Source organism: Phallusia mammillata, chromosome 3, assembly GCF_965637545.1.
Source record: "Phallusia mammillata chromosome 3, kaPhaMamm4.hap1.1, whole genome shotgun sequence".
NCBI lineage: Eukaryota > Metazoa > Chordata > Ascidiacea > Phlebobranchia > Ascidiidae > Phallusia > Phallusia mammillata.
In genome coordinates this window covers 12,309,251-12,336,404 of record NC_137254.1, presented here as the reverse complement: position 1 = coordinate 12,336,404, position 27,154 = coordinate 12,309,251, and the positions used below count along the sequence as shown (strand labels likewise).

Sequence of the window (27,154 nt, the reverse complement as noted above, 5' to 3'; positions counted from 1 at the left end):
TGTTTCATGTCCTCTTTTTTTAAGTCCAGATCTTTATGCATTGTTCTGAGATGACTTTGCAAACCCATTATGACTCGTTTGCAAAAACAGCATTGATATCCGCTGTATGTTTTTTTTCCAATTTGTTTGCTCTGTCGTAAAAAAAATCTTCAACAGGCACATCTGGGTGTTTCTTGCTGTGATATGTGACATTTTTGTAATATTGTCCACAATCTTTTACTGGACATTTTCTCCAGCGTCTGCTGCTTTCACCTCTGAAAAGTTTGTGCAATATATATAATGTTTAATCTTTGTGGTCATTTGTTGGCAATTTCTGTTTTTACGTTTAACTGGTAAAAATAATGACATGTGCAAGCATATTTATATGTACTCATCACAGATTTAAACCTGACAATGCATGCAAAACTATTTACAAGCTTTGGAAAGGGGTTGTCTAAAAATATTATCTTGCAGTTTTTATGTAATTTTTATTGTAAAATTTTTTATTTTTATGTAAATAATGAATTCACTCATATTAAAATTGAGGAAATTTACAAAAACATTTATAAATATATATGTGTAAATGCTTTCCACTTGCCTAATGTGACCACAAGCCACTATACAAAATGTATATCTTGCTTTTGCAAAATTTGCGTTTTGATGTATAACCACAATGGTTATCAAAACAACTTGTGTTTTTACCTTTTTCTGTTTTTTTCTAATTTCACTTTCTTGTATCTGGGAAAGACATTAATGTTATTATGTATGCAACCAGGCAAGTTAATGCATGAACTGTAAGAAACAGTAATTTTTTTTTTGTTTTTTTTTCTTCTCTTTTTGTAGAGGCACCTCCCCGCCTCAACAAGTGACGACCGACCGACAAAAACGGTGATATTTACTATTGTCGTCTCCTGATTAAAAATAAATTAAAATGCAGGCAGGCGGCAACAGCACGTGTACTTAAATGTTCAACGAAAAAAAGGAAAACAGGCTTGGCGAACGGGATATGATTGCTATTGTCAACTAAGGGATTTCATATAAATTAATTTCATTTTTAAACAGGCAGGTGTAATAGTAATTTCAACTGTTGCCGCATTGAAAAAAAAAACATCACGAAAATGTCAGATAGGACAGATATCGCACGTCGCGAATAGGGTAACTAATTGGTAATAACAACTAAGAGGTTTCATTTAACTAAAAGACATTTTTGGCAGGCAGGCATGATAGTACGCATTTCAGTTGTTACCACAAGAACAAACATAACATTGCAAAAAAACATATCATTGCGAGTGGAAAACTCTACGTGGCTGTTTGAGGTGCGTGGATTTTTAAAGTTTTAAGCCGAATTTTTGTTCTATTTCTGTTTCACCAAATTTCTGTTCAAAGTAATTTAAGTCCTTTTTTAAAAGAACAAAAATTTTTAAAAAAAATTTTCAAATTTCTTTGCGAAAGCGGCTTTATTGGCTAGGTATGAGTTGAGAAACTCGAGTTTTTGTTTTTGTTTTATTATTTGCAGACGCCAAATTGCAGTAGTTTTTATTATTAGTAACGATGTTTCCGAATCGAAGTGATTGTACAATTTGAGATTTGCAGAAGGATCGAATGGAGTTTGGAATTCTTTGCGATTTTTGCAAAAATTACAGTATAGTTTACGGGGATCACCATTTCTTAACCGCAAGAGTCCTGTTTGTCTATAAAAATCTCCCCATTTAAAAGCCTTATGGATGCTTAGGTAAGTGTATTGTCGTTCAAAATTATTGAAAAAATATCTTATCTCCTTTTTCAGGAGTAAAGCATTTTTCCAACTGAAATCGGTGATGTGTGATGGCGTGCTATCTATTTCTATCGTTTTAATGAGCTCATAATAAAAGTGTCTGAGTTTTGCCTTTTGCCAATTGAAGTCATTGTTCTGTTCGATAAGATTTAAGTACGTAGCGTAGATTTTTTGCCAGTCTCTATTGGGTTTCCATGCATGGGGTTTTAGGTTATCAAAAAAAGTTGGTTTTATCTGTTTTAGCTTTGTACCTAGATTATATCTTGCCCATGCTTGCCAAATTTCGGTTATGTGTTCTGTTTTCAAAAAATCACGTAATTTTTCAAGATAAATTGCGTCAAGTTTTGTTTCCAAGTGAGGGACCTTAAGGCCGCCTTTTTGTAAGGTCGAAATGAGTTTCCGTCGGTTTAGTTGTTCGATCTTTCGCGGATGCCAAAAAAATTGGAAAATGATATATTTTAGTTGTTTGATATGGGCTGGGAAAGGTTTAACTGCACGTGCGAAAAAAAGAATTTTGGGATAAATTAGGGTATTAATTATGGCAATTTTTCCGGTAAAAGATAGTTTACGCGAGGAAAAGGTAGATGTTATGTGTTTCGATTGTCTAATTACTGGATTCCAATTTTCATTGGGATCAAAGTTGTTGTTTTTGCATTTTACACCTAGTATTTTTGCACAGGTTTTAATATAGTCCGGGTATATATGCGTTAGGTCTGTTTGGAGGTTGCGTGAAATAGCAATGATTTCAGTCTTTTCCTGATTGATTTTCTGTCCGCTTGCATTTTGATACCGTTTCATTAAGTTAAAAATTGTACAGAGGGATTCTTTATTCGAAATTAGGAAGGTAGAGTCGTCTGCGTATTGTTGGATTTTTGTTTGTATGGTGCCGATTTTTAAACCGCTTATGTTAGTGTTTTTGTTTATTGCACATATCAGTGATTCAGCAACTGCCACGTAGAGTAACATTGACAGACCGCATCCCTGTCGTACACCTCTGTTTATTTTTATTGGTTCTGTTAATTTTCCATTCACATTTACAGTGCTATTTATGTCGTTGTATAGAATTTTGATCCATTTTATCGTGTATTCATTTATTTTTAAATTTTCCATAATTTTGAACATAAAATCGTGGTCTATCGTATCGAAGGCCTTTTCAATGTCAACCATTACAAGCGCAAGTGGGGACTGTTTTTCTTTACTATATTCTATTGCGGTTTTGATGTTGTAGTGAATGTGTTGGATGTATCTCTTATCGAGACCACATTTTTGTTCAATTGATAATTTTTCATTTAATTCATTCTGGAGGCGACGTGCAACGGTTTTACTGATAATTTTGTAGTCTGCATTAAGCAGCGATATTGGTCTCCAGTTTTTTATCAAGGTTTTATCTTTCTTTTTGGGGATAAGCTTAACTAACGCGTTCCGTAGCGATGTGGGTAGTTTTTGTGCCATGAAAATGTTATAAACTAGCTCAATGAAGTGCTCTTTTAAAATTTGCCAAAAATGTAGATAAAATTCTACAGGGAGGCCATCGTTTCCGGGGGAAGAGTTTTTATTCATTTGGTTTTTGGACAATTCTAGTTCCTGGAGTGTTATTGGGGCGTCAATTGGGTTAGAGGGGTATGATTTCATTTGAAATAAAAAGAAATTTTGGTCAGTATCATTTGTGATGTTTGGTTTCTGCCATAAGTCTGAGTAGAAAAGATGAACGTCGCCTAAGATTTTGTCTGCGTCGGTTTCAAGTTGATTATTTATTTTGAGCGAACGAATACTACAGCTTTCTTGTTTATGAGCCTCTATACTAAAAAAGGCTTTGTCAGGTTTTTCGTCGTCGCATTGGTCTTTTATTCTGGCTCGGATCTTAGCACCATGAAGGGTCGATTCGGTATTTGTTTTAAGCTTTTTTTGCAACTCCAATAGTTTAATGTTTACGTCTAGGTTTTGGGGGTCCATTTGCGCCATAATATCCTCAAACTGTTTTTGGGTTCTCGCTAGATCGCGTCTTTCAAGTTTTTTTAGATTAACCGCAAAGGTAATGGATTTTTTCTGATTTTTCTTTTTAGAGTTTCCCACCATTCAGGGACGGACGGGTAGTGCTCTTTTTCAGCTTCGAAGTCAAGAATCAGCTTTTTTATAAGCGCATTGTATTCGGGATTTGCTAAAAGCGCAAGATTCAATTTCCATTGCGGTTTACCCCATCGTTTTCTTTTATCAAGGTTTAGACAAATGGTTGGTGCGAAGTTGTGATCGGAGAGCAAGGAGTGTTTATGGTTAGCGGAAATTAGTTGATGAAGCGTATTTATATTACAGTAAATCCGGTCAATTCTAGTTGAGGAACGCGCCGTGATTCGCGTATATATTTTTTTATTTGGTGCGAAAAAACGGAAACAGTCTACGAAACCGTATCGTGTAGTCGCTTCAACCCATTGTTTAGCGTCGCAAGCTTTGTTAAAATTGGGATTTAGAGTATCCAACTGAGTTTCTACAAAATTAAAGTCTCCACCTATGATTTGGCAGTAGTTTCGGTTATTTGCTAAGGTTTCTGTTATTGCGTTTAAGAGAGTGGTTCTATTTTTCAAATTTTTTGCGCCAGAGGGGAGGTATACATTGCAGATTATATAGTTTAGGTTATTAATTGCAAAGGAGATTGTTTGTATTTTCTGATAGACCAAGATTTTATGTGTGATGTCGAGGTTGTGCACGAAGGATTTTTTTATTAAAATCAGAGTGCCATCGTACACATTTTTTGGGGCATCAGCGCTGTCATTTCGCCAGATTGAATTAAAATAGAAATCGAAATTGTTGTTTTGAGCCCATAGCGTGAAGAGGTTTTGGTCAATTTGATGAATTTCTTGGAGCAATACTATGTCCGAGTCATCTGTTTTTATGAATGCAGATAAGTCGTTCAGTTTGTGTGCAAGAAACAGTAATTAGTTTTTTAATAAGAAACTAGATTGGTGGCTTTCTGATATACTTCCATTTTATATATTCTATACGATATTTACCAATTTATTATACACATCGTTTGATCTACACATATGATTGTTTTTGTAAACAAAAACTAATGGGTCCCCACACGCGTGTTTGTGCGGATTTACGGTAAACAAATGTTGCGGTGATTTTTAAATTCTTAAGAACAAATTTTTAGAATGCATTAACCCAACAATGAAAAATTTTGTTGTATTTTTTGCACTATTATTGTCGTATAATTACAAAAACATTAAAAAAGAACGAAACAAATACTTTCAATTTAATCTCTTGCTTTGACCCAGATATTGTCGTCCAATGTCGGGTTTAAAACAGAATTTTTTCTAGAAAGCTGTAACAGTTGTGTTACAGACAATTAAAAAGCGATTTGCTGCAAGTGTATACATAACTTTTCATTTAACTTTGTTTCGCAAAACGAGTTTTTCATTTAACTTTGTTTCGCAAAACGAGTGCCATTGACCTGTAGTAACCTTTAGGGTGCACACACCAAACGGCTGTTTGACCTTTTGACACCGTTTTCAATAGCACGCCGTGCTCGGTGTTCAACAACACCGTTTGACCTAATTTATACATGCCTTGAGTATTTGATTCAAAAAAACAAAAACGCTACGTTATGGCGAATGAAAGTTCTGAACTGTGTTAGTAATACCTACTAATAGACCTTAAGTAACCCGTGGTCTTGCAGCGGCCAACATGACAACGAGCATTTAAAAAATCTTTATCTTGCAAAAAAGTCAAGTTTTTTTTTCATATTTAGTTTGTGTAACAAAGTTTTGCTTGACATTATACGAAACCGAAGCACGCTTGTTAGGTTTAAATCGCGTCATATGTGTGAAACCTTTGCCAAAACTGAAAATGTGAGTGATAACTTAATAAAACGACTTAGCATTGCTGTGCAAAACAGCTCATTTCTAATCACCGAAACGACGTCTCGTAAAACGTCTGTCCGACGTCAAGCTGAGCCCTCCCGCTTTGCCCTATTATTCGTAAACATACTCTCTTGGGACTTCTGCCTACAGTGTCTTCCTTGACCAAACGAGCGTTAGACACATTTACGTTTCGGGGGCCTGTGGGTAAACCGCTGGGTAATTTGGGGTCAAACTTCTGGTGGACCAAATTTGAATTAAAATCTAACATATGTCCAAATTTCAATAAATTTGAAGCACGCTTTCTTCACTAAACGAGCATTACAAACCAGCGTTAAAAATTTTACGTTTCGGGGGCCTGTGGGTGAACCGCTGGGTAATTTGGGGTCAAACTTCAGGTGGACCAAGTTTGGATTAATATCTAACATATGTCCAAATTTCAATAAATTTGAAGCACGCTTTCTTCACTAAACGAGCATTACAAACCAGCGTTAAAAATTTTACGTTTCGGGGGCCTGTGGGTGAACCGCTGGGTAATTTGGGGTCAAACTTCTGGTGGACCAAATTTGAATTAATATCTAACATATGTCCAAATTTCAATAAATTTGAAGCACGCTTTCTTCACTAAACGAGCATTACAAACCAGCGTTAAAAATTTTACGTTTCGGGGGCCTGTGGGTGAACCGCTGGGTAATTTGGGGTCAAACTTCAGGTGGACCAAGTTTGGATTAATATCTAACATATGTCCAAATTTGAATAAATTTGAAGCACTCTTTCTTGACCAAACGAGCGTTACAAACCAGCGTTAGACAGAAAAAAGAAAAAAGAAAAAAGAAAAAAAGAAAAAAAAAATACGGACAAAAACAATATGTGTCCCCTTCAGGGAAGGGGACCCATAACAATCAATAAAAAAGGCAGGCAAAATCCACCATACTAACATCGGAAATATATCAAAAGAAAACTTATATTTACATCAACAACATTTAACACACATTTCGACAAACCTAATTATGTGTCCCCTTCCCTGAAGGGGACGCATCTTGATTTCACTATGTGTTTTTTTTCTTTTTTTTTTCTTTTTTCCGCCGTGAAGTTTGTCCATGCACTTTTGGCAACAAATCTTTGTTGGATTTGGATGAAACTTTCACAGATTGAAGATATGGTTATGTAGATGTGCCTTTTGGTTTGTTTGACTTAATCACCCCAGTATTTACCCCACCAGCCCCCTAAAATGGGTAGAATTTTAAACAATGTCCGAATTGGATGAAATTTAGACAGTTTGTTCTTTGTGCCCTAATTAGGTGTCGATTGTTGTGTTTCACCCTGCAGCCCCAGTATTTACCCCACCAGCCCCCTAAAATGGGTAAAATTTTAAACAATGTCCGAATTGGATGAAATTTGGACAGTTTGTTCTTTGTACCATAATTAGGTGTCGATTGTTGTGTTTCACCCTGCAGCCCCAATATTTACCCCACCAGCCCTCTAAAATGGGTAAAATTTTAAACAATGCCCGACTTGGATGAAATTTGGACAGTTTGTTTTTTGTGCCATAATTAGGTGTCGATTGTTGTGTTTCACCCTGCAGCCCCAATATTTTCCCCACCAGCCCCCCAAAAGGGTGATTTTTAAACAATGTCCGAATGTCTGCAGACTTTCTTATCGCCCTGTTTAAACAGATAGCACCAAAATTATTCATAGTATTTTTTTGCAAAATGCATTATTTACAACTTCGCATGTGTGGGGGACCCATGAGTTTCGGCTTGCAGAAACAACTAAGGCTATAAAAGACAGTGGCTGATATGGTCCCTATGAAATAATGTGTACGTAGTGTATGTGCAATGGCAATATGTGCTGAGCCACCCTTCTAGTTAACAAATGTTAGGGTGCATTAATGTACAGTTACACAACTATAACTAAGGAGCACCTTAAAAAATAACTTTCATGCACCATTCACTAAAACGAATTTGCTATTATACAGTTTTGCTTCACCTTCATATGAAATGAAAAATGTTTGGGTGCATTAATCTACATTTCAGCAACTTTAACTAACTATAATAAATTGTTATACTTTTATGTGCTTTACACCAAGAAACAATATGTTTTTCTGCACTAGCTAAAAATTACAACGATATAAAAATGTTTATAATACTTATTTGTCCAACTTGTAACTAAAAAAAAATGTAAAAAAAAATGTCCACAAAACACTATCCCAAAAGACAACTGCATTAAAAAATTTCATTGCAAGATGTTTACAACCAGAAGGGTGGCTTAGCAGATATTGACCTTGCATATACATTATAACCTATTTCAAAACATAAATATATCTCCTATGCTAATTTTGTATTGGGTCCCATATTAGCCATCGTCTCTTATAACTTTAGTCATTTCTGCAGGCAAAAACTCATGGGTCCTCACACATGCAAAGTTGAAAATAATGCAATTCAAGAGATAACCATGAGAAAGTCGGGTGTTGTAAGGTAAAACACAGTGATCGGCACTGGGCTTAAATAATAATGCTATGTAGAATACAAACTATAAAATTAGATTCACCCCAGATATTGTTTGAAGTATGTCCTATTTAACATTTTTTTACCCATTTTAGGGGGCTAGTAGGGCAACTAATTGGGTTCGACACACAAACTAAAAAATATATAAAAACCACAATGAATCAATCAATAGTACTGCAAAATTTCAGCTCAATCCGGCAATGTTTAAAATTTTGACCACTAGAGGTGTTTTGAGCAACAACCGTTAATGTTTCGGACGTCACAGGGCTGTTAACAAGCCCCTAACTGCCATGGCACAAAAACAACCACCAAGCAACCCACCAACGAGCAACATACAACTGGTTGCCCTTGTAACACTATTGCTTCAAAGTAATCTTTCGTTTGTGGTGCCCAGTAACATACAAATACATTTTACACTTTGGGGGCTTGTGGGGTAAATGTTAGGACTACAGGGTTGAGTCGACACATATAAATGGCATCGACACATATAAATGGCATACTGTACAAGAATTCCAAATTTCAGCCAATTAAAAAAACTCACCTATTTTAGAGGGCTAGCGGGGTAAATACTGGGGTTATAAACAAAAACAAAGTGGGATGCACATTTACATGAATATATCAACCATCTGTGTAAATTTCAGCCAAACGCATTAAACATTGGATGGAAAAACGAGTCGGATAAACTTTGGGTAAAAACACCCATTTTAGGGGGCGAGCAGGGTAAATACTGGGGTTATCAACAAAAACAAAGTGGGATGCACATCTACATAACTATATCTACCAACTGTGTAAATTGTAGCCAAATCCATCAAACATTTAATGGTAAAACGAGTCGGACAAACCTTAGGAAGAAAAAAAAGAAGAAAAAAAACAAAAACAATTCGAGTAAAATCAATATGTGTCCCCTTAAGGTAAGGGGACCCATAATTATTGAATGCACATACCTTGGGGAAGAATTAGTTCCACTATCTGTAGTAGACTCGGTACTGTAAGAGGATAAACAACAGTTGCTGTTTCCGCTGTATTGATATATACTTAAGAAATTAGTTTCAACACCACATTTTAAGTTACTATTATTGGAAGTTGTGATTTTATGAGTGAACAACATAAACCTTCAATAAATTTAATCACACTATTAGCAGATGCCGTCAATATTCACCTTTTTGTTGACTTTTTAACTTTCAACTTTTTTGATCTGGAAAACAGATTGGGATAGTAACTAGCATAAAACATAACATGCCCTTACTTGGTAGTGCGCTGATTTAGCTATTACATACTCCGACATTTATTAAAGGATGTTTATGCAAACATATTGAAGTATGTGCCTGCAAGCTGCTTTTAATTTATACTGGAAGAAGTAGTGAAACATGCAGCACATTACATGATGTTGTACAATGATCAGTTTTCAGGAAGCATTAAAGACAAAAGAATATTTAAGGAAGGAATGTACAAATGTTTTCCATACCTCTTTTTCGAATGCTTGATTTTCACATCAGTAAAATAATATTGTACAGTTATACATCGCCATTTCACAAAATTATTTAGCACCACCAAACATACAGTCATGGTTGGTCACTTTCTATTTCTTCACAAATAAATATGTAAGATCTCTGTTTACTTTGAAGAAGACAAACAAACATCTATTTACCTTGAAGAAGAGTCACTTTCACTTTCAGTGCTTGGTTTAAAACTGAAACAAAAGTAAAGAATCCTAGTTTTACTAAATTATTACACACTTATGTCATATTATATAACAGTACTTTGTGTGATATTACCATTACAAACACAGTTTTTGGAGTTAATAACACTGATTTAACATTTAATAACATAAATCACACCATCAGCACATGCAGTGAATATTCACCTTTTTATTGACTTTCCATATTTTAACTTTTTGGATCTGAAAAACAGAATGTGGCAGTAACAGGCAAAAACATTACCTGAGCTTACTTTGTAGACCCATGTTTTAGCTATTACCGTATTTTACGGACCATAAAGCGCACCCGATTATAATACGCACTGTCAATAAATTGCTTTGATTAGTTTTTTGTTCATAAATAAGGCGCACCGGGCTATAGAGCGCAATGTATTCAAAGGAGTATGGGATACCGTATGAAGCTCATTTGTATAATAATAATATCGGTACTGGATTTGTGTGTAGGCAATAAAGCACTACTTGATCCATACATTATGGGCACCGACTTATAAGGCGCACAATCAATTTATGAGGAAAGAAAGGATTTAAATTGCACTATATGGTATGTAACCTACGGTACATACTCATTGCAAGCTACTTTTAATTTATACTGAAAGAAGTAGTACAAAATGCAGCACATTACATGTTGTTGTACTATAATCAGTTTTGAGGAAGCATTAAAGACAAAAGAATATTTAAGGAAGGAATGTACAAATGTTTTCCATACCTCTTTTTCGAATGCTTGATTTTCACATCACTAAAATAATATTGTACAATTATACATCGCCATTTTATTACACCTACATTTTGACAGGAACATGAAAACGTCAAAATTATTCAGCAGCACCAAACATACAGTTATGGTTGGTCACTTTCTATTTCTTCACAAAGAAATATGTAAGATCTCTGTTTACTTTGAAGAAGACAAACAAACATCTATTTACCTTGAAGAAGAATCACTTTCACTTTCAGTGCTTGGTTTAAACCTAAAACAAAAGTAAAGAATTATGGTTTTACTTCATTATTACATACTTATGTGATGCTATGTAACACTACCTATTGTGATATTTCCACTACAAACACAGTTTTTGGAGTTAATAACACTGATTTAACATTTAATAACATAAATCACACCATCAGCACATGCAGTGAATATTCACCTTTTTATTGACTTTCCATATTTTAACTTTTTGGATCTGAAAAACAGATTGTGACAGTAACAGGGAAAAAATTACCTGAGCTTACTTGGTAGGCCCATGTTTTAGCTATTACAAACTCATTGCAAGCTAATTTTAATTTATACTGAAAGAATTAGTACGAATGTTTTTCATACCTCTTTTGTGAATGCTTGATTTTCACATAACTAAAAAAATATTCTACAATTATACATCACCATTTTATGACACCTACATTTCAACAGGTACATAAAAGTGTAAAAATTATTAAGCAGAACCGAACAGACATTTATGATTGGTCACTTTCTATACCAGGGGTGGGGAACCTACATAGAGTCTCGGGCCACATGATTTGAACAACATTTTCGGACATGCCAATTAAGTATTTAGCTTTCAAATTCCGTGCAAAATACTTAAAGCACAAAAGTGGCTTTATACTTCATCGATACAGATTTGATATCTTCTTTGCTGCTACATGTTCGGAACAAGATATACAGGTTTATCACATATTTTGGCTAAAACTAAAAGGGTGGCTTAGCACATTTTGTTGTTGCATTTACACTATAACCTATTTTAAAACATTAATATATTTCCTATGCTTATTTTGTATTGGGTCCCATATTAGCCATCGTCTTTTATGACCTTAAGTCGATTATGCAAGCAGAAACTCATAGGTCATCACACATGCAAAGTTGAAAATAATGCATTTCAAGAGATAACCATGAGAAACTGGGGTGTTGTAAGCTAAAATACAGTGATTGGCACTGGTCCTAAATAATAATACTATGTAGAGCACAAACTATATAAATGTAGATTCACCCCAGATATTGTGTAAAGTATTTCCTATTTAACATTCTTTTTCAAAAAAAAGAAGTAGTAAATAGTGGAATATTGGGGTAAAACAAAAAATGGACACCTATGAATAGCAAATTCAACTGTCAAATTTTCATTTCATTCAAACATTGTTAAAAGGGTCAGCCATTTCAGGGATTACTTGCTTAAGTTGTGGTGCTACAGGGCAAAACATAACATTTGAGGACTTAGTATGTTCAAGAAAATATGGAAATTTCATATAATTTGAATGTTTTTTAAATGTTCATTTATTTTAGTGGGCTAGTTGAGGAAATGTTGGGGCTAACAAGGTAAAACACATCAATCGAAACCTACAAATAGCATAGTCCACATGCTATTTACAGTTTAGCAAATCCCGACACTGTTTAATAAACTCACCGATTTTAGGGGGCTAGTAGGGTAACTAGTGGGGTCTGGCTCTCAAACCAAAAAAATATGAAACCTCAATGTCTCAATGAATAGCACTGCAAAATCTTTCGTTTGTGGTGCCAAGTAACATACAAATACGTTTTACACTTCGGGGGCTTGTGGGGTAAATGTTAGGGCTGTTAGGGCTACACTCTACAAGCTATCCAAATTTCAGCCCATTCAGACACTGCTTACATACTCACCCATTTTAGGGGGCTAGCGGGGTAAATACTAGGGTTATCTGGACAAACAATGTGGGATGCACATCTACACAACTTCATCCACCATGTGTGTAAATTTCAATCCAAATCCATCAAACATTTGATGGAATTTTGAGTTGGACAAACTTTAGGAAAAAAATAACCCAATTTAGGGGGCTAGCGGGATAAATACTGGGGTTGTCAACAAAAACAAAGTGGGATGCACATCTACATAACTACATCTACCATCTGTGTAAATTTCATCCCGATCCATTAATCATTTAAAAAAAATGACCCATAATAAATTTGGCGTCATAATGTGGAATGGGGAGATTACCAACTATGTCGAAGTCAATTCAACGAAATATTTGTACATAAACATTTTATGTTTTTTATGCTACTGTTTACCTTGAAGAAGACAAACAAACATCTATTTACCTTGAAGAAGAATCACTTTCACCTTCAGTGCTTGGTTCAAAACTAAAACAACAGTAAAGAATACTTGTTTTACTTCATTATTACACACTTGAGTGATGCTATGTAACACTACGTTCTGTGATATTACCATTACTAACACAGTCTTTTAAGTTAATAACAATGATTTCACATGTAATAACATAAATCACACCATCAGCACATGCAGTGAATATTCACCTTTTCATTGACTTTCTATATTTCAACTTTTTGGATCTGAAAAACAGATTGTGATAGTAACTAGGATAAAACATGACATGCACTTACTTATTAGGCCGATGTTTTATCTATTACAAACTCATTACCAACAATTATTGAAATATGTGCCTGCAAGCTGCTTTTAATGTATATTGGAAGAAGTAGTGAAAAATGCAGCACATTACATGTTGTTGTATCATAAATATCTTTTACAAAACATGGAAAACACAGGAATGTTTAAGGAATGATTCTACAAATGTTTTCCATACCTCTTTTTCGAATGCTTGATTTTCACATCACTAAAAAAAACTAGAAGAGTGGCTTTCTGATATACTTCCATTTTATATATTCTATACGATATTTACCAATTTACTATACACATCATTTGATCTACACATATGATTGTTTTTGTAAACAAAAACTAATGGGTCCCCACACGCATGTTTGTGCGGATTTACGGTAAACAAATGTTGCGGTGATTTTTACATTCTTAAGGACAAATTTTTAGAAAGCATTAACCCAACAATAAAAAAAAATGTTCGTATTCTTTTTGCACTATTATTGTCATGTAATTACAAAAACATTAAAAAAACGTAACAAAGACTTAAATCTAATCTCTTGCTTTGACCCAGATATAGTCCTCCAAGGTCGGGCAATTTTTTTTTAGAAAGCTGTAACAGTTGTGTTACAGACACTTTAAATTAAAAAGTGTATACATAACAAATTGTTTTTCATTTAACTTTGTTTCGCAAAACGAGTACCATTGACCTGTAGTAACCTCTCAGGGTGCACACGCCAAACGACTGTTTGACCTTTTGACACCGTTTTCAATAGCACGCCGTCATTCGTGTTCAACAATACTGTTAAGCCTAATTTATACATGCCTTGAGTATTGACTCCTAAATTGATTGTTAAAAAAACGCTACGTTATGAAGAAAGTTCTGAGCTGTGTTTGTAATACCGACTAGTTGACCTTAAGTAACCCGTGATCATGCGGCGGCCAACCTGACAGCGAGCATTTAAAAAAACATTTATTTGGCAAAAAAGTCAAGTTAATTTTTTCATCTTAACTTTTATTAACAAAGTTTTTCTTGACATATACAAAACCGAAGCACGGTTATTCAGCTTAAAACACGTCATAGGTGTAAAACCTTCGCCAAAACTAAAAATGTGAGTGATAACTTAATAAAACGACATAGCATTGCTGTGCAAAACAGCTGATTTCTAATCACTGAAACGATGTCTCGTAAAACGTCTGTCCGACGTCAAGCTGAGCCCTCCCGCTATCGTAAACCAGTGAGTTACTCTCTTGGTACTTCTGCCTACAGTGTCTTTCTTGACCAAACGAGCGTTAGACACATTTACGTTTCGGGGGCCTGTGGGTGAATCTCTGGGTCATACGGGGTTAAAATTCACATGGACCATCTTTAGACCAATATCTGTAATGTGTGTAAAATTGAAAAAGTTTGAACCATTCTTTCTTGACCAAAACGTGGGAACAATAGCCGCGCTAAAAATTTCACGTTTTGGGGTGCTGTGGGTGAACCGAGGGATCAAACGGGGTCAAAATTCACATGGACCATCTTTAGACCAATACCTATTATGTGTGTAAATTTGAAAAAGTTTGAACCATTCTTTCTTGACCAAAACGTGGGAACAAATCCGCGCTAAAAATTTCACGTTTTGGGGGGCTGTGGGTGAACCGAGGGATCAAACGGGGTCAAAATTCACATGGACCATCTTTAGACCAATATCTGTAATGTGTGTAAATTTGAAAAAGTTTGAACCATTCTTTCTTGACCAAAACGTGGGAACAAATCTGCGTTAGAAAGAAAAAAAGAAAAAAGAAAAAAAGAAAAAAAGAAAAAAAGAAAAAAAGAAAAAAGAAAAAAAAAATATAGACAAAAACAATATGTGTCCCCTTCAGGGAAGGGGACCCATAATTTATAATTACACATCACCATTGTATTACACCTACATTTTAACAGGTACAAGAAAGTTTTAAAATTGTTTAGCACCACCAAACATACAGTTATGGTTGGTCACTTTCTATTTCTTCACAAAGAAATATGTAAGATCTCTGTTTACTTTGAAGAAGACAAACAAACATCTATTTACCTTGAATAAGAATCACTTTCACTTTCAGTGCTTGGTTCAAAACTAAAACAACAGTAAAGAATCCTGGTTTTACTTCATTATTACACACTTATGTGATGCCATGTACACTACTTTATGTGATATTACCATTACAAACACCATTTTGGGAGTTAATAACACTGATTTAACATGTAACTAGAAGGGTGGCTCAGCACATATTGCCATTGCACATACACTGTGACCTATTTCTTAACATATATATATATATATATCTTACACTTTATTTATCATCGGTCCCATATCAGCCACTGTCTCTTATAGCCTTAGTTGTTTCTGCAACCAGAAACTCATGGGTCCCCCATACATGCACAGTTGTAAATAATGCATTTTGCAAAATAACTATCATAAATTTTGGTGCTATCTGTTTAAACAGGGCGATAAAAAAGTCTGCAGACATAATCATGCTATATTAGGTACAAACTAAGTCGCATTCAATTCAGCCATTGTTTGCAAAATCTAACCAGTTTAGTGGGGCTACTGAGTAAAACTTAACAATCAACACTTCAAAATAGAATATTATAAAAATTGTCTAAATTTTATGACATTGTTAAAAAAGTTAACCCTTTTTCAGGGCTAATGGGGTAACTAATGGGACTGCAGGGCAAAACGTGAAATTCGACACCTAAAAATGACATATTGCACAAACTGTCAAAATTTCATGCAACTCGGTCAATGTTTAGAAATTACACCCATTTAGGGGTTACTGGGGTGAAGGTGGGTCTCACAGGGTAAAAGAGATCAATGGGTGATGTATTCTATAACTGTCTTTATTTCATTAAATTTGGACATTGTTTTAAAAATGTACCCATTTTAGGGGGAAAGTGGCATTAATCTTGGGGATGCAGTGTGAAACACAACAAATGACACCTAATTATGGCAAACTGAACAAACTCAAAATTTCATCTAATTCGGACATTGTTAAAAAAATTCACGCATTTTAAGAGGCTGGTGGGGTAAATATTGGGGCTGCAGGTGAAACACAACAAACGACACCTAATTATGACAAAATGAACATACTGTTAAAATTTCATCCAATTCGGACAATGTTTAAAAATTTACCCATTTTAGGGGGCTGGTGGGTTAAATAATGGGATAATCGAGTCAAACAAAGCAAATGGCACATCTACATGATTATATCTTCCATCTGTAAAAGTTTCATCCAAATCCACCAAAGATTTCATGCCAAAAGTGCATGGAAACGCTTTGGCGGAAAAAAGAAAAAAACAGAAAAAAACAGAGTGAAATCAAGATGTGTCCCCTTCAGGGAAGGGGACCCATAATAATAACATAAATCACACCATCAGCACATGCAGTGAATAATCACCTTTTCATTGACTTTCTATATTTCAACTTTTTGGATCTGAAAAACAGATTGTGATAGTAACTAGGATAAAACATGACATGCACTTACTTATTAGGCCGATTGTTTATCTATTACAAACTCATTACCCACAATTATTGAAATATGTGCCTGCAAGCTGCTTTTAATTTATACTGGAAGAAGTAGTGAAAAATGTAGCACATTACATGTTGTTGTACCACAGTTATTTTATACAAAGCATTGAAGACAAAGCAATGTTTAAGGAATGATTCTACAAATGTTTTCCATACCTCTTTTTCGAATGCTTGATTTTCACATCACTAAAAAAAATTATAATTACACATCGCCACTTTATTACACATACATTTTAACAGGAACATGAAAATGTCAAATTTTTTTAGCACCACCAAACATACAGTTATGGTTGGTCACTTTCTATTTCTTCACAAAGAAATATGTAAGATCTCCGTTTACTTTGATAAAGACAAACAAACATCTATTTACCTTGAAGAAGAATCACTTTCACTTTCAGTGCTTGGTTCAAAACTAAAACAACAGTAAAGAATCCTGGTTTTACTAAATTATTACACATTTATGTGATGCTATGTAACACTACCTATTGTGATATTTCCACTACAAACACAGTTTTTAAAAAATAATAATACTGATTTAACATTTCATAACAAAAATCAACCATCAGCACATGCAGTGAGTATTTACTTTTTCATTGACTTTCCATATTTTAACTTTTTTGATCTGAAAAACAGCTTGTGACAGTAACAGGGGGAAAAAATTACCCGAGCTTACGTGGTAGGCCCATGTTTTAGCTATTACAGTGTTTTCAAACCTATGGGTCACGACCCAAAGTTGGTTTGCCTGAAAATTCTGTAGGGTTGCCTATTTTGAGACAATAAGAGCATCTACTTTTTGGTATTGTCTTGTAGTGTTATATTTTATTTCCCCTCAAAATGGTTGCCCAGTAATAATTTCCTGACGACTTGGTGTGACAATGGTTAACTCTGTTTGTGACAACATACATTATGTGTTAGCCCACAGCTATGCATTGTATGGCTGATAATGCATTGAACTACCTTTGAAGTTTAACAATATGGAAATGTTTGGTTGAAAAAAGTGAGATTCGTTTGATTTTTCAACTAGGGCAGCAATTTTGTTTTTCCTGATTTACTCTAAGAAAATACAAACACAATAGTTTGAATGTCTGTCCATGGGTCGCAAGAAACAACAAAACAAAATTTTGGAATGTATTTGGGTCACAACAAATAAGGTTGGGAACCACTGGTCTATTACATTCTTATTGGACATTTATTTTATGCCATACTATGTAGTGTAAATGCAGCACATGAAATATGCTGATTTACGGTGTTTGTGCTGATTTACGGTACGTAAATTTCTGGTTGTGTTTCATCGGAAGGTTTAGTAAACATTTTAACACATATTTGGGGTTGTAGGCCTACGGATAACCACTGGATAGATTTGTCTGATAATTTAAAAAACCAACCAGTAACCCAATGTTAAACATTTAAACACATTAGGGCTTGTATTTTTGGCCTAAAACTAAAACCGATTATATAGGGGTTGGGGGAATGAATCGAATAAAAATTTTAAAATGTTTACAAAACCTTACATTGCACCAACCCACACAGCATAAAACTCCAACATTACGTACTTTCCACAGCAAAGCCGATGCAAAATATTTAAGTTTTGGGGGTCATTTGGGGTCGGAGTAACAACTAACATCTGTCTAAAATTGAACAAATTGAAAGCCGTCTTTATTGACCAAATGATCAAACCAGGGTTACACAGAAAAAAATACGGGAAAAAAAACAATATGTGCCCTCCTTATGTTCCCCCACTTCCCTGAAGGGCACCCATTAAAAGGGTTAGTTGCTTTACCAATGTCAAACATTTTAAAAGCACAATTTAACAGCGAAGCACATTTTCTTAAATAGAAGATCTTGGGAACAATAAATTGTGAAACACTACGCCAAACTAAAACAACATGAAAAAAATTTATTGCAAGATATTTTAATTATTGAATACACATACCTTGGGGTAGAATTGCTTCCACTATTTGTAGCAGACTCAGAACTGTATGAGGATAAACAGCAATTGCGGTTTTCGCTGTATTAACAATTTCATATATACTTAAGAAATTATTTTTAACACCACATTCTATGTTACTATTATTAGACATTGTGAATTTATGAGTGAACAACATAAACCTTTAATAAATTAATTATTTTGTATTCACATTAAATGAATAATCCCATCAGCAAATAAAGTCAAAATTTCCCTTTCAAAGGACTTTTTTAACTTCAACCTTTTATATCTGGCAAAAACAGTGCATTAACATACTATTACATTATTGGGACAGATGCAACTGCACTTACTTGAAAGTTGGCTGATTTTGTTTTCTGCTTGGAGAAAAATGAAGCACAAATAAGAAAAACATACATTTGTGTAGTGAATTTGTGACGTATTTATACGCTTGGGTGGTTTTCTACTACGTAGTCTTTCTTGTACCTCTCCACCTTCTTGGAGGTCATTTCTAGTTACGCGCGCATGCTGTGCGGTTGTGCTTTTGGCTCCTGGCAATAAAACACTACATGGTGTCAGAAGTGTTGGATTTGCAATGGAATTTCCAAGCAACAAACAAGAAATGGATTTTCACAATGGAAACGTTGCCGAGAATTTTCGGAAATGGCGACAAATGATTGAACTGACTTTTTCTGGTCCTTTATCGGCAAAATCCAATGTGGAGAAATGTAGTTATCTTTTGCTTTACATCGGTCAGGATGGACGGGACATTTACAATACATGGGAACTCAGTAATGATGAAAGAAAAAATCCGAAGGTAATTCTTGATAAGTTCGATGCATATTGCAAACCTAAACGAAATCTAGCTATGGACCGGTATAAATTCTTTGTAAGAAATAAAGAGGATCATGAAACAATTGATGCTTATGCAACCGAGCTAAAGCTGTTGGCAGCTAACTGCGAATTTGGGGACATTAAAGACAGTCTCATTAGAGATCGCATTATTTGTGGCATTAGAAATGATAGAGTGGTTCAAAGAATGTTACAGGAACCGGACATGCCGCTAAACCAGTGCATCGACGTGGTTCGGGGAGACGAATTCGCGCAGAGGCAATTAACTTCTTTAAACAAGGACGAAAGGTCTTCAATTGATGCTGTGGGGATGGTACCTCGATATTCTACACGTGCTCCCCTCAAGCACTGTTACAAATGTGGAACAAGGCATAGTCGCGAACGGAGGTGTCCCGCACAAGGAAAACGCTGTTTCAGCTGCGGTGAATGGAATCATTTTGCAAAGGTGTGCTACAAGTATAGTCAAGGTGAGATTTCATCTGTTGAAACATTTTCTACCACGATGGACCAAGTTTTTGTGGATATATTCTTTAATAGACTACGTTTATCCATTAGATTCAAAATAGACTCTGGGGCACAAGCCAGCATCATCCCTCACAGTTATTTCAAAACAGCAATGAAGGACATTCACCTGGAAAGAACAAGTGTGACTTTAGTCGCTTATGGCGGATCAGTAATCCGCCCTGTTGGAAAAGTTAATTTAACATGCACGTACAAGAATAAAGAAATCACGGAAGTGTTTTACGTTGTCCATTCAAATTCACCACCAATTTTGGGGTTAAGACCAAGCATAGAGTTGGGCCTAATAAAAATACTGATGCAAATAAATAAAAATATTCCCTGTCAAACTCCCGACTATCTGTGTAAAGAATATTCAGATGTGTTTGAAGGTATTGGATGTTTTTCAGAGCCTTACCACATTATTTTAGACAACAGTGTTCAACCGTCCGTAAGTCCACCAAGACGTATACCGTTTGCTATTCAGGAAAAAGTGAAAGACGAACTCGACTACTTAGTGAAAAAGAAAATTATTGAACCTGTATGTGAGTACACTGACTGGGTAAACGCAATTGCAGTTGTTAAAAAGAAAAATGGTAGTGTTCGCCTTTGTTTGGATCCACGTCCTCTTAACAGAGCAATCCAAAGAGAACATTATCAACTGCCGGTTATTGACGACATTTTTAGTAAATTATCTGGTGCCAAATACTTTTCGATATTAGACGCACGATCGGGCTATTGGCAAATTCCGCTCGACTCAGTTTCCTCAAACATTACTACTTTTAACACTATTTTCGGAAAATACAAATTCTTAAGAATGCCATTTGGTCTAAAAATGGCCCAAGACGTTTTTCAACAGAGAATTGAACAAGCCTTGCATGGTTTACCCAAACAAGCTGCCATAATCGACGATATATTGCTATGGGCGGACACGTTAGATGAAGCAATAGATAACTTGAGACAAGTGCTGCAACGTTGCCGGGAACAAGGTATTAAACTTAATCTTGACAAATGCAAATTTTGCTGTCCGAAAGTAGAGTATTTTGGACATGTGATCGGTCAGAATGGCATTCAGCCCAATCCGAAACGTATTGAGGCAATATCAAAAATGAAATCGCCAACATCCGTAAAGGAACTTCAGTGTTTTTTAGGAATGGTTAACTACTTGCGCAAATTCTCGCCGCAGGTTTCCGAAGAGACTTCTGTGTTAAGGCAATTACTCCAACACAAGCAGTGGTGCTGGGAAACAGAACACGAAACAGCTTTCAACGCTGTAAAGAAACAAGTTACTCAAACTGGTAAAGTACTTAAATTTTACGACTCTAATTCGCCATTAAAAATTCAAGTGGATGCATCGCAACATGGTTTGGGCGCTGTCTTGTTACAAGACAATGGTCCTGTCGAGTATGCATCCCGAGCATTAAGCGAAACTGAACAAAAGTACGCACAAATTGAAAAGGAAATGCTAGCAATAGTTTTTGGGTGCGCAAAGTTTCATCAATATATATATGGCCGACATTTTTCAGTTGAATCCGATCACAAGCCTTTGGAAATCATCTTCAAGAAACCGATTTCGACAGCCTCTGCTAGACTGCAGCGAATGATGATAAAGATTCAAGATTACGATTTTGCTGTTTCGTTTAAACCTCGGACCAATGTGACAACAATTTGCATGTTAATTTTATAGATTTGCCATCAGATGGGATTCATGATCTCAAAGAAATTCAACGCGCTGTTGAGATGGACCCATGTATGCAAATGCTTAAAAGGTATATTCTTTACGGTTGGCCCACCGCGCGAAATTCATGCACCCAGCAGACACGTGATTTTTGGGGATTTCGAGACGAACTGTCTGTAACAGAAGATGTCCTGTTAAAAGGTGAGAGAATCGTTGTTCCTTCGTCTCTGAGACAACTTGTAACAAAACGCATTCATGGTGGACACATGGGAATTGTAAAGTGTACAGAAAAAGCACGAGATTTGTATTTCTGGCCCGGAATGACAAATTGCATCCGCGATTACATTGCCAAATGTAAAGTTTGCCAATTGTTTCAAAATAAGCACCCAAAAGAACCCTTAGTCAATCATGAAATACCTAGGACGCCATGGGAGCAAGTCGCTATGGACCTATTTCAATGGAATGGAAATGAATATATAGTTGTAGTAGACTATTACAGCAAGTATTTTGAAGTGGTTTTGTTGACAACTACAACTAGTCCAGCTGTAGTTTCTCATTTAAAATCTTTATTTTCAAGGCATGGGATTCCGAAGGTTATCATATCAGACAATGGTCCGCAGTTCAACAGTCAAAACTTTAAAGATTTTTGTACAAATTGGAACATATTACATAAAACGTCGAGTCCATTATATCCACAATCAAACGGTTTGGCCGAGAGAACTGTACAAACTGTAAAACGTTTGTTAGATAAAGCCTTCAAGTCTAATGAAGACCCGTATTTAAGTTTTTTGCAGTACAGGAATACGCCGATCGGAAACGAAGGCTCGCCAGCGCAATTGCTGATGGGGAGAAGATTAAGAGAATTGTCACCTATGACATCCAGACATCTAGAGCCAAGGACTGTGCCTGTATCAGTCGCACAACAATATATGCGTGAGAGGCGGAACCAACAGAAGAAGTATTTTGATAGAGGTGCTCGACCACTTCCACCACTTCAAACTGGAGACAAAATCTATCACCGACGTGACAAAAATCTTGAACCGGCCACTGTTATCAAAGCCTCTCACAAGCATCGTTCTTACATCATTAAGGATAAAAAAGACGATTTGCTCAGGCGAAATCGACGGTTTCTGTACAAGGCTCGGTTTGAGCCCATTATCCCTCACACAGAAGATGTCGAAAGAAATGATGACGCTCGGAGTGCTTCACTGGAAGGTTCAACATACCACACTCGGTCTGGTCGGACTATACACGCACCGCAGCGATTTAGCGAATAGTGTTACGTATTTTTCGTTTTGTCTATTATTGTTATGTTTGTATTTACAATCTTTCTGAAGAGGGAAGATGTAGTGAATTTGTGACGTATTTATACGCTTGGGTGGTTTTCTACTACGTAGTCTTTCTTGTACCTCTCCACCTTCTTGGAGGTCATTTCTAGTTACGCGCGCATGCTGTGCGGTTGTGCTTTTGGCTCCTGGCAATAAAACACTACAATTTGCAGGCACACAGCTTTTACATAGAAATTACAAAATTGTTAACTGCTTAAGTCTATACTAAAGCTGTACACATTTCCCACACTAGTTTATCGCCACAGATGGCAACAAACACCCAAAAGCAGAGCATCTGATTGTATCAAATGTGGATACAATGATAAAAAAAAATGATTGGTTTTCCCATACCTTTTTCTGGAATGCTTGATTTTCACATCACTAAAAACAGTTGCAATTGTAAACATCTACATCATAAGCTATGGCACCCTAAACTGCACTTAAACATTTGAAATGAACTGAACATCTAGTTCAGCAACACCACAAATACCATTATGCTTGGCGACTTTACACAACCTTACAAAACATTAATAATGTAAAAATGCACATACCTTGGAAAAGATGGACTTTCATTACCAGTGGCAGATTCACTGACAAAAACATAAACAATAATTACTGCTTTTTTACCTGTAGCCCCGCAAACCCCTATTAAATTTATTGTACTAATATCATGAAGACAATTCAATACATGTTACATGCCATCTCTTCATGGAACTATGTCATATGCATGCAAGATTAATGTTTAAACAACTGTAAGGGCCAAAGTTGGGAACAATAGCTCATGGGTATAAAAATTTACAGGACTGTTCATTTGATGATTGTGGCATATTCCTTTTTTTATTGAAAAACATATTGCTTACCCTCATCCCAAAAAATGACTTCATATTTTTAACAATTTCCTAATTGAATGAAATTTGAACTATTTTTTGGCTATTTAATAGCACCAATTGTTATATAATTTGTTATTTAACAAATTTTTAACATGATGTAGAAATTGTTGTTAAATTGGTCATTTGTAGTTGTCTTTTATAGTTTTTTCCAATAGCCCCTAAAGTAGGTGCATATTTCAACAGTTTTTAAATTGGTTACAATTAAAAGTGTGTTTTTTTTGTCATTTACACCCTACCAGTTTTTGCTTGCAGCACCATTTAAAGATTAATGTGCTACTTAGCGGAAGTTAAAATGCACTTAAGCAATCATTGCAGGTGTTCACACAAATGATGCATTGTGATATAACCACAAGTTGTATTGCAATATAACCCACCTATCAGTTGTTGGTCTTGGATCATCTTGCTTGTAGATACTCGAAGTCGGTCTGGGTAGCACAAAGTATTGTTGTCATTTATTGTTGGCAACCAACACTACAATTTGTCCATTAGGTATAGTAAAAAAACATAAACATTACCTGTCAACTGTCGCATCGACATCAGACATATCTATGCAGTAGCATTAATGTTTCATAAACAGAACAACTTTTTTCTAACGTTTTAATTTTTCTGAGATTAAAGGTATCACTGCATCAGTTACAAAGATATACCACAATCACATACAAGTTTTCAGGTTGCAAAACTGAAAACACAGACTTAACCACAGTACTGAACCTTAATTAATAACTTTTATGAGCAAATATGTCACCTTATTCTTATACGAGCAACTGTTGTAAATTTCACAACTACGAACTGTGGGCCAGATGAGACCCGTACTTCCATTTTATGCAGCGGTTGGCCGACGAAAAAAGGCTCTCTTTGACAATGTCAGCTGACAGCCCAACTCACTCTGATTGGCTCAGAATGTCTGGTGACTACATAAACCACTGTGATTGGCTTAGCCCCAATTTTAGCACAGGGCCCAAATCGCTCTGATTGGCTCAGCAACAATATCAGCTGACGGCACACAAAGAGAGAGAGACTCTACTTCTGGCGCATAAGGGAAACAAAGCATGAGGATGGCTTGTTATTTTCGTTTCCCATCCACAACAGACTGGTACTATCCACGCTTTTTCTCACTGCAATTCCAAGTTGGCCAGAGAAAAACGTTTAACTTTATCTCACTTCGTATATGTTTCAGATCCAATTGAGAATGCAAATGGGTTCAGCTTCCGTCGCCTTAACGGTCGGTGAAAAAAGAACGGGGAAAATACTTTCAATTTAATCTCTTGCTTTGACCTTGATATTGTCGTTTAAGTTCAGTTTTAAACACATATTTTCCTAGAAAGCCTTAACTGCTATATTAGACACTATATAAAAAAGGCGTTTGCTACAAAGGTATACATAACAACTTGTTCTTCACTTAACTTTGTTTCCCAAAAACGACCGTTCAATGACCTTTTGACACTGTTTTTAACAGCATGCAGTCCTTAGTGTTTAACAATGCCGTTCAGGCTAATTTATACATCATTTAAGTACTGATTCTTGAATTGATTTGATCAACGACGTTTTGCCTGACATAAACGAAACCGAAGTACGTATATCGAGTTTAAATTACGTCTTAGGGGTAAAAACTGAAAATGCGCGTGATAACTCAATAAAACGACACAGCATTGCTTTTCCAATCATCCAAACGACTGTCTCGTAAAACGTATGTCCGGACGTCAAGCTGAGCACTCCCGCTCTGCCGCCTTAATCGTAAACCAGTGAATTCCTCCCTTGTGACTTATATCTGACTGATAGCGTACACATTTTATGGGATGTAAAGGCATGTGGCAAAATTGTAAATAATAAACGAATACTCTGCATAACTACGTTTAGTGCGAAAACTTTTTTCAATAGAAATGTATGTCACGGTAAAACTGAGTTTAGTGCGAAAACTTTTTTTAATAAAAATCTACAGCAGTTTGCCGAAAACGGTTTTGATAGGCCGTCTCCGCGTTGCATCTAATTTATAGATACGAAATTTGGTGTCGATTGGGCAAATAATAAGAAAATGACAGGCGTGCCTCGTCATGAAACGCAAGGGCACGAACGCTCGAGCGTCAACGGCCAAACTGAGTTCAGTGCGTAAACTTTAATAAATAAAAATCTACAGCAGTTTGCCGAAAACGGTTTTGATAGGCCGTCTCCGCGTTGTATCTAGTTTATAAATACGAAATTTGGTAGCGATTGGGTAAATAATCAGAAAATGACAGGCGTGCATCGTCATGAAACGCAAGGGCACGAACGCTCGAGCGTCAACGGTCAAACTGAGTGCAGTGCGTAAACTTTTATAAATAAAAATGTATGGCCGTTTGCCGAAAACGGTTTTGATTTCATCGGCTCGTGAAAACCGTTAGATTCTATCTCAGTTTGTTGGCGTTTGACAACCAAAAACTTTTCTTATAGCAACGTGATTCTGTCGCGTGGACGGTCGTGCTTCCCACGAAAAAAAGATATGACGTTCACTTGACAATTTTGTTTCTCCGACATGAATAAACAAAAGCTTTGCCATCTGTTTTTGACTGTAAGTTTAGCTCGTGTAAAACGTTTAATTGTATCTTAGTTCCTTCGTTTTTTAGAGCCGATAAGGAAGAGGTCACTAGCCTTTCAAATGCCGAGGGACAGCTTAATATCAGGAGTGGCTCCAGGGCTCGCAGTTAAAACATAAGAAAATACATGTCCGAAAAAATAACTGCGTAGCTTACTTAATATTCAAATTTTGCAAATCAATGCATGCATTTGTAAACGTTTACAAAAATTCATAGTGTATATGATCCTTGACGTGCCAACCAAAGCAGGGTTTTATGTGATCCACTGTCCATAACATTTTTTTCGTTCTCCAACCGCTGTTTATTTACCCGCGTATGACGTAACATTCAACTCGGTATGATTGTTGCACAGTGCTTCGAACTCAAACGACCTCCGCAAACACGTTCACGGTCGAGTGGCTCAAAGTATCAGCTGAAGGCACAAACTGCGTTGATTGGCTCGGCCAGAATATCAGCTGACGGCACAAACAAAGAGCGACCTACTTCTGGCGCTATAGCCAAACAAAGCATGACATTGACTTGTTATTTTAGTTTCGATAACTTCAACAGCCTGGCTCTACGCACGCATTTTCTGACTGCAAATCAAAGTTGGCCAATGAGAACCGTTTACATTTGTGTCATTCTTTCGTATTTTAGAACGAATCACGTACGTTGGTGACCTTTGGGCCCGCGAAAAAAGTGTGAT

The 27,154-nt window shown here is 35.9% G+C and overlaps 1 protein-coding gene across 12 annotated transcripts; it reads right to left on the bottom strand.

The window, feature by feature from the left end:
* Window positions 1-24,535, bottom strand: LOC145220668 (uncharacterized). Of its 12 annotated transcripts, XM_080087882.1 has the most exons (23): window positions 24,415-24,533; window positions 24,274-24,324; window positions 23,561-23,599; window positions 23,361-23,390; window positions 19,007-19,030; window positions 18,663-18,704; window positions 17,100-17,141; window positions 16,886-16,915; window positions 16,599-16,634; window positions 15,236-15,277; window positions 13,387-13,416; window positions 13,100-13,135; window positions 12,884-12,925; window positions 11,144-11,173; window positions 10,971-11,006; window positions 10,755-10,796; window positions 10,538-10,567; window positions 9,979-10,014; window positions 9,763-9,804; window positions 9,274-9,309; window positions 9,059-9,100; window positions 682-717; window positions 1-254 (listed from the first exon to the last, which is right to left on the bottom strand). In XM_080087882.1, exons 1-23 carry the CDS (start codon window positions 24,441-24,443, stop codon window positions 68-70), a joined length of 990 nt encoding a protein of 329 aa, XP_079944008.1. In that variant the 5' UTR covers window positions 24,444-24,533; the 3' UTR covers window positions 1-67. The 12 variants fall into 12 exon arrangements, with proteins under 12 accessions (XP_079944008.1, XP_079944012.1, XP_079944013.1 ...); XM_080087886.1 differs by lacking the exon at window positions 10,538-10,567 and having other exon boundaries at window positions 24,415-24,535; XM_080087887.1 differs by lacking the exon at window positions 682-717.
* Window positions 24,536-27,154: the final 2,619 nt, after the last annotated feature.